The following is a 9,162-nucleotide window of genomic DNA, read 5'->3' as shown; positions in this document are numbered from 1 at the left end:
TTTGGAGGACTAGTCTCATCCGCTGCCTGCCGATGAACCCGATGTCTACATCCACAATGGGACTTTTCCTGCTAATGTGTTGTTGGCCGCCAGTGGACAAAAACATACTGACTTACGGAAATTGGCTGCTTCCTTGGCTCCCTTATGGACTAATGCATCACATGTTAGTGCCTATCCTGAGGATGGCCCTGGACCTGTTTTCATCATCCAAGCTTGTGTTCCCCATCCTTATATGTTAGTTATTGGCAATGGGTTCATTACCATGCAAAATGGCCTGTTTCATGCTGAGTGTAAGAACTGTATTTTGACCAGTTGTATTCCCTATCATTCTTTAAAACAAACAAATCCCCTTATTTTTCTGGTTATGCAACCTCCATTTGTTATGATACCTGTTAACATCACCGAACCTTGCTATGCAGACTTCAGGATTCAATTGGCACTAGAATTAAGTGGATTTTACATAGAAATAAAAGATTCCCAGGTCTATTAATAGCCAGAATTGCTGCCGCCATCACCTTGCTAGCTTCCGCAACTGCCTCAGCCATAGCGCTTTCTCAAACCACGCACACGGCTGACCATGTAAATGATCTTGCTAGAAATGTGTCAATTGCTCTCGCTGCACAACAAAGAATAGCTAAAAAGATTATGTTATGCTTGGAAGCTTTGGAGCATTCAGTGGAGTTCATTGGAACTCAATTAATGCTAATAAAGACTCAGATGCATTTAATTTGCCATGCCAATTTTCAGCACATTTGTGTAACTCCTCTGGAATGTAACAATGAAATCTGAGATAAGGTCCAAAGGCATCTTCGAGGTGTTTGGCATGGCACCAATTTTAGTTTGGATCTCTTACAATTACAAAATGAAACTTATGACATTGGAAGAAGCATATTGGAAGTATTTGACCCTTCTCAGATTGCCCAGCAATTGTTGAATAATCTCAATGGTTTCAATCCCTTTAATATTTTAAAAACATTCTTTTGTTTTAATCCTTGTATTGGCCATTGTTATTATCTTAATTATGATTGTAGGCTGTTGCTGTTACATGCAAATTAATAGACAATCAACATTGACTAATGCCAAAATGCATCTTTTACAATTAAAAACAATGTGGGGAACTGTGGGAAGCAGCAGCGAGGAGCCAGTAAGGGGAGTGCGATCGAGCCAAGCTCTCGTGCCCTCACAACCCTTGTGGCTGATCCAGTTCCTCAGAGGTTAATTCTCTTGAGTTAAGATGTTATTGCACCGATGTCCTTCAAGCTTCTTGAGTTGTTATTGTACAATCGTCCTTCACACTTGGGCACTCTTATAATAACAATAAAAAGAGGGTGCAAAGTTCCCAGGAATATGGCACAACAATAACCGTGAAAACATAAGTTTTTTCTAGAAAAAGCCTTCTCATATCTGTGGCTGTTTGCATAAAACTACTTGCATGTGAGAAATAAAGTGGCAATATGGGCATCACTCATGTTGTTCCTCCCATTCCCATCCTTTAACTCTCTTCTATTCCTCATTCCCTTACCCTCATATCCTTGCTTTTGAGTGCCATTTAGCAAAAGTTTGTCTCTGAGGGTGCTAACTCCTTGCACCTCTGGTTTGTGTCATCTGGCCCATCTGCACTGTCTCTGACAAAGTCATATCCCACATGCCATGGTGCAATGTATTAACTGAGCCAAAGCCTCTGTGAATCCGCTTAGACCAGACTTGGGTACCAGATAGAGTGGAGCTGCCACCCCAGCCCAATAGAGGCCATGCTAAACTAGGCCCTCTCCCTGGGGAGGCTGAGAAGATGAGGCAGAGATGAGGAGACGAAGCAGTCATGGCGGCAGCATGGACTCTCCATAGAGCAAGCAGCCAAGGCCCAGTGAGCAGGAAAGGCCAAGCAAATCTGGGGAAGCACATAAACTGGGTTTCTCACAACTTTGCCATAGATTACTGCAGAAGCCACAATTCAATAAGGGCAGGGCAACTAATGGCTCACACCCCTCGGGAATGAAGGCTCTGGTTACACCAACAGGCAAACAAACAATACAGATTAGTGAAAATGTTGACTAAAAGTGAGGGAAATTGGTGATAAAGGAAGGAGATAAAGATCTATACTGGCTGTGAAAATTAATATAGGGCAACCTCACTAAAATGGAATCTGGAGGATAGAAGTGGAAACTGGAAGGGGGAACCATACCTCTCAATGTCAGTTACAGGAAGATTTGTTCATTACAGAAAAGGGAATTATCAACAGGAAAGAATTATCTATTATAGGCCTCAACAGGGAAGGATGTACATGGCATCTCCTATAAGAAATCAACTGTGCCTACAACTCAGTAATTTCTCCAATGGACTTTCCTTGAAAGCAAACCCTCCCTATTATTCATAAAATAATGCTCCCTTCCTTTTGTTTGTTTGTTTGTTGTTGCTGTTGTTATTGTTGTTTGACCTGCCTATGGTTTTGTCATAGCTTGCATGCCCCAAATTAAAATTCTGTTACTCCTGAATAAACCCATTTTTGCTGGCAAAAGAACTGACTCTTATTTTAAGATTAACATGGTCTTGAGACCAGCCCTAGCAGCAGACACTAATTTATTCAATAATTCTCTTGCTTTAGGGTCTTTAGGAGATTGCAGTTGGCCACCACTTTGTAGGAGGTTCTATGAATGATTGGACTTGTACCTTCTCTTGAAGAAAAAGAAAAATAGCTTGTGTTCACTCACACACACACATTCAAATGTCAGCTCTGCATTATAATATTGGAGCTAAATATCATGGAAGGACAAGAATGGATCTGAGTAGTTCGTGGGGTAAATGGTTTTGCATTAACCTTAGAGAACTCCCTTAGCCTTTCTTGGCCCCATCTGCATACTGGACTCTCAGTTACTCACTCCTCTTCAGTACCTACTTGCTCCTTGAGGGCCCAATGGTTCCACTGCCAGAGGTCAACTAGGCATCACTGGGAGCATAACTCCTTATTTACCACAAGGCATGGAATCTCTCTTTCCAAGCTACTGCTAAATGGGCTGGACACCAAGGCCAGTAAGTTCAGGGGAGCTAATCACCTGACAGGAGATGAGAAGCCAAATACTTCCTCTTCCTCTAACCCATGGACTGTTCTAAGGCACGGTTTCTTTCTATAGCCCATTAGTAGACATCGAAATGTCAGGGCAAGTACACCTGCAGGGGGCCTGCTCTTTATTGTACCACAGTGGCCAGTTCAGTAACATTTCACTTTTATTGCTTCCCAGCCATCCCTGAATATTTACCCCTTTCCCTCACTCTCACTCCTCTGCTCTGGGATTAAAGTCTCCAATTATTAACACATAAGCTTATCCTAGACTTTGTTTTATAGGGAACCCAGGAAAAACATATGTAGTTGGGGGTGTGAGATGTTTTAGAATAAACAGTTTTGATGTATGATAAATGCATATGTTTATTCAATAAACATTAAATACATTATTTTTGCACCAAAGCATATTTAGATCATCTGGACAACCACTTTATAATTGGATGAATATTCCCACTATTTCAGTGCTTTACTTTCAATTGCTTAAAGATTATGTACTTGAGCAATAAATTCTATTTATTAGCAGTAAGTATGAATTGAATTTTTATGAGCCAGTGTCAAAGAAAGGGGATAGACAAGGTGAAATTGATGCTAATGACAAATGAAGTCTTGGAATGAGGGACATTTCAAGTAATTTGAATACAGTAAATTGGTAGACCAACTTGAGCTTCCACCTGAGGTTTGACAAATTTAGAAGTCTATGAAGTAGATGGCAGTTTGTAATTCATGTTCTGAGGGACATTTAGTTTCAATAAAATAATTTAATGTTGTTAATTTGAATTATGTGGGAGCTGTGGAATAGAAAAATAGAGGTCTGATGAGGAATCTGGAGAGAATTTGCTTTGCAGTGATATGTAAATTTTATCTTTTCTCTCCATTGTAAAATATTCAATAATATTTATGTTGTTTTCTAATGGTTTTTGGTGCAAGTGGGTTGTATAAGAGAGCCTCAAGAGGTGATGAGGTTATGTCAAGATCAGTGAGGATTTTTAAAAAGACCACCATGACAGATAACTGGGTATATGACTTACACTTAATGCTCACTGAATATGCAGAATAGTCAGGCCTCCCGGGGAGGTGAGGGTTGGAGGGCGGTGTTGGGTGGGTCAGTGTCCCTGGCTCAGCAAACATTTGTAATAAGTAAACATCTTTCAATGGCTGAGCTGCTTGTCACCTGTGAGTTCCTCCAGGGAACAGGATGTGGGCTCCCCACCCTCATTCCCCGGCATCCGGCACAGGTGTAGACAAGGATAATAATCTTTTCAAAATGAAATATTTGAAAGTACACAGAATTTTTTGAGACTATGCTATATGCATTGTTCCTTATATTGGAGACGGATGCAATGGTGAAAGAGTTTTGGGTCAAAGGGTTAAACAGTGATAAAGCACCTCTGATAACTTGGAAAAATGCGTGTCTATATAATCATATATATATAGGGGTAAAGAGAGATACCTCTAAATGCAACCTTCTCCAAAGACAGAAATCAAAGTGTAATGTAGAGCAATGGGGTCATTTAAGAGCTCTGTTTTCCTCTTGGTCCTTCATTTCTTGGAAGGGGTCGTGAGCAATTCACTGACTCAGCTGAATAATAATGGCTATGAAGGCATTGTCGTTGCAATTGACCCTAATATACCAGAAGATGAAACACTCATTCAACACATAAAGGTAGGTTCAAAATGGTAATTATCCATGCTTTAAAAATTTTTTTATCTAATTTTATTTTTTTTATGTTCATTTACTTTTGAGAGAGAGAGAGAGAGAGAGAGAGAGAGAGAGAGAGAGAGAGAGAGAGAGAGTGCTAGCGGGGAAGGGACAGAGAAAGCAGGAGACACAGAATCCAAAAGAGGCTCCAGGCTCTGAGTTGTCAGCACAGAGCCCAACATGGGACTCCAAAGCCACAAACTGCGAGATCATGACCTGAGCCGAAGTCGATGCTTAACCGACTGAGCCACCCATGTGCCCCATGCTTTAAAAAAATTAGGTGTAGTATTGTGATAGAGCAGACATGACTTCTCTGACTCTAGCTGTGTGACTCTGCCAAATTACGTTCATGTCTGTATCTTTAGCTATAAAATATAAATAACACTAAACTATTAGGATTCTTGTGACAGATGAGATCATAAATGCAGTGCACATAACAGTTTGATACATCATTGGTGCTTAATAAATGATGTCTGCACTGACTGGCTGTGGACAATTTCACTGAAAACTGTTTCGTTCTGCACGAAGGCAGGGCCGGCTACACTTAGCAGATAGTGTGCAGAGCCCAGAGGGTAATTCCATTGCTTGATTTTACCATCCCGGTTTATACCAGATTCTCCGTTCATTCTCTTAATTGTAATCCCCTTCTCTGTAATCCCATTTAATATAGGAGCCCAGGATGCAAATCTCCTGATTTAGGAACAATCCTGACCCTCCCACTGAGAGGAAACTATGCATTTTACCAGTCCCAATGCAAGGGATCTCTCAGGACTGCTGAGAGCAGCTTCCCTCCCATGGGGGAAGATGCACCTCACTTTTCCGATGGGGGAGGAAAAACTAGGGAAGCATCTAACTGCTGTAAGGTGGAGGGATTAGAGAGGTTGAATACAACAGCAAACTCTAAGAATAAGCAGGAAATGCCTTATAAAAGGCAAAAGTGTTAGTCTGTAAGAGGGAGATAATAATAAGCATTGTCCTCATTGGATGCTGTGATGATTCAGTTTAACAACGCATGCACATAAGGGAAGTTGAGTTAAGGGTAAGTGGGAACTCTGTACAATTTTTGGCATGTCTTCTGTAAGTCTAAAATTATCTCAAAAAAATTTTTAAAAACTTCAAAAATGTATGCATAATGCCTGATACATAGTAAGAGCTCAGTAAGTAGTAGGCACAGCCATCAATCCCCAGGCCCCCTTTAATCCTTCTAGATCAAAAGAGTCTTTCCCTCCTAACCAAGTCAAGGGGACTAAAGCTTGTTTCTGGGCAAAGTTCTTGAGTGTGAGTTCAGAAGTTAATAGTGCAAGGGCCCCAAAGGTTGCCCCCAAAGGTTTTTTGCTCTGAGAAGAAGCAAGGCCAGAAAGATGGAGTTTGGAAAGAGGGCCATCTGTACCACCAAGAGAAGGCTGGGGTTGGAGAAGTGCAGCAGCGATGGGCGAGGAGAAGCTTACCTGTTTAAGCAGAAGACTATCGGGTTTCCCACCATTGTGAAAGAGAGATTTACATCTTTTGAAATCCCTCAAATCAGAAACCTTGGGTAAGTGTTTGATTACCTCTAGACTTAGAAATGGCATGAGTAAAAAGGAAGTAGCCCACGTACAGTAACTGACAAAGGATGGAAGAAAAATTGTGGCCAGCAATGTTTCTGTCTCTAGCTGGACAGTCAGAAGGGCTCAGGAAATACCTGGAGGAGGACACAGATGCCTCATCTTGAATGACAATGGTCATTTGTATTTATATTGTGCTTTAGAGCTTTCGAAGCTCTTTCATCTCCCTGTCTTTGGGGGTTTTCCTCCTGAGAAATGTACTTCTCACTACAGTGATTAAATTTTCTTACTGGAATGAGTCCTAAGTGAGTTGGGTATAAGATACATTGATTTCCACATCTTCTTTGTAACGGGCCAATAGTGTACTCTGTGCCCTGAGTACTTAATAAAACTGGGTTCCTCACCACTTGATGCTCCAGATCTGCAGAGTTGAGGGACCTCACTGTTTGCTTTGCTGCCTTTCCTGGCCATCTCTCACTCTCTGATTTCTAAGGGAATTCTCCTCCTCGTGCCCTTGTGGGGCAGAAGCTTCTAAGTCAGCTCTTAAATACTGGCTTTAGCAGGACACTCCCCAACATTTTTCCACACATAAGACCGGCAGATGGCGCTGTAGCAGTTCTCTCCACCAACCTACATTCTAGTCAGTTTTAGGAGTAGAAGCAAAACACACAAGATGTGGGAGTGAGACTAAGGGAGAAACTTTCTGTGCTCTCTCTCTCTCTCTCTCTCTCTCTCTCTCTGTCTCTCACACACACACACACACACACACACACACACACACACACTAAAGATACACAATGGGAGAGGTTTGGGGTGTTCTCAATGCATGGGAGCCCAGCCACCTCCTGACTTGGCACTCCTGGACAGCGTGCCACTCATCAAAACCACTTCATTCATTCATTCTTTGTTCCTCCAACCAACAAATATTTACAGGGCATTTACAAAATGTCAGTACCAGGAATCCATTGGTGAATAGTCTACAATCCCTGCCCTTAAACTGTTATCCTCAACCTTCTCCAAACCTCTTAAGTCTAAATGTCTATTTTGTTATGAAGTTACCTTCTCAAAATCTGGAACAGATACTAAAGCAAAGATTCCTTATTAATATTTCTATTAAAACATGGAAGACAAGAATATTTCATGCTGCTTATTCTTACTGGAGATAGTTCACAAGTCAATTGTAATATAATACTCTAATGTAGGAAGTTTTATACCTACTTTTCAACTTTTTGGTGATCTTGACTCAGTGTTTTTATTTTTCATTTTATTTTTTAAATGTTTTAATGCTTATTTATTTTTGAGAGAGAGTATAAGTTGGGGAGGAAACAGAGAGAGGGGGAGACACAGAATCTGAATCAGGCTCCAAGCTCTGAGCTGTCAGCACAGAGCCTGATGCAGGGCTTGAACTTGTGAGCCACGAGATCATGACCTGAGCTGGTCAATACTCAACCAGCTGAGCCACCCAGGCACCCCCAGTGTTTTTATGTTTTTAAGTGAGACAATACTATATTATCCTACTGATTGTTAAAAATCTGGCTTTGGGAGAAGAAGGAAATGCAAATTACAAGAACTTTTAAAAAACCATCTAGGCAGCTATTACTATCACCATCTAAAGGGAGGGGACCTGAGGCTCAAAGAGATAAAATAAATTCCCCAATCTATCCTGTTAGGGAGTGGCAGAGCAGGAGTCACTCCTGCATCAACGGGCAAGCACTACTTCCCTGTGGAGGAATGATGAACTGTTTCTACCCCTAAGGCCAACCCTGCCAGGCACTGGACTCCAGTCACTCTGGTCTGCTCCAGCGAGGACAGTCCCCCTGTGGTGACTCGTTTTCTCCTACATGATCTGTTCTTTGCCATTAGCATATACATACGTTATAATAATTTCCATTCTTAAAAAAACAGCAAAACAAAACAAACTCCCTTTTCCTATAGTCCTTTTTCAGCTACTGGTTCATTTCTCCATTCCTCTTTAATTTATAGAAAAACTTCTTGACCTGTTGTCTGTATTTGCTGCCTCTGCTTCCTCGTCCCCTGTTGTGCTGAACTCATTCATATGGAGCTCTCGTATCTTTTCCACTAAAATGGATCACTCAGGTCACCAACTCCATTGCTCAGTTCTTAGTCCTCATCATTCTTGATTGCTCAGCAGCATCAGACACTGATGAGGACTCTCTCCTTCCTTAAACACTCTCGCCTCAGTGCCTTCTGATTTCATCCCCATGCACCTGCTGCTCCTTCTGAGTCTCCTTTGCTGGCTACTCTTCACATCACCCCTTAATGCTGGGACCTGAGGGCTCAGTCTTCAGCCCTCTTCTCTCCTCTGTCTATACTTGCCTTTGTGCCTTTCAGTGGTTTTCAGTCCTCGCCGACCCAATATGCCTTTCTATAATAAATCTCTTATAATACCCTCTCTCCTGCCTTGTCATGAAGCAGCTCAGGGAATGTGCAGAGGTGTTTGTACTTTAACGCTACAGCTCTTTTCATCTTAGAGAAATAAAGTCAGGTGTAACTTGAAGAGAAATTAGTTATGCCACTTCCTGAACTGAACACTTAGTACAATACTAAAAATTAATACTCTCATAACATTTAGTTAGCCCCCAAATTAATACAGGAGCCCGTTGTGCTACCGTCACATTCATTTTAATTTGAGTCTCTCTCCCAGTACTACTTGGTCTGGGACTTTGAGAACTATACTCTCGAATTGTCAGTTTTCCCCTTAAAGCTTTATTGATCCTCAAAAGATCAAATGAAATGAAACCAATAACTAACATTTCATAAGCACCTGGGCTAAGTAAACATGGTCGTAAGTGCTTCCTTGACTTCATTTGCTCCTCACAACAACTTTATGAACTAGTCAC

General features: G+C 41.4%; 1 protein-coding gene across 1 annotated transcript in view; it reads left to right on the top strand.

Moving 5' to 3' along the window:
* The first annotated feature begins 4,559 nt into the window (after window positions 1-4,559).
* CLCA1 (chloride channel accessory 1) overlaps window positions 4,560-9,162 on the top strand; it is a 34,026-nt gene continuing 29,423 nt past the window's right edge. Inside the window, exon 1 of the mRNA XM_029945808.1 lies at window positions 4,560-4,721. Within this exon, the coding sequence (XP_029801668.1) occupies window positions 4,560-4,721 (162 nt within the window). The remainder of the gene's footprint in view (window positions 4,722-9,162) is intronic.

Source organism: Suricata suricatta, chromosome 8, assembly GCF_006229205.1.
Source record: "Suricata suricatta isolate VVHF042 chromosome 8, meerkat_22Aug2017_6uvM2_HiC, whole genome shotgun sequence".
Classification (NCBI taxonomy): domain Eukaryota; kingdom Metazoa; phylum Chordata; class Mammalia; order Carnivora; family Herpestidae; genus Suricata; species Suricata suricatta.
Note: the sequence above shows the minus strand (reverse complement) of the source record. Positions and strands in the feature narration are given on the sequence as shown.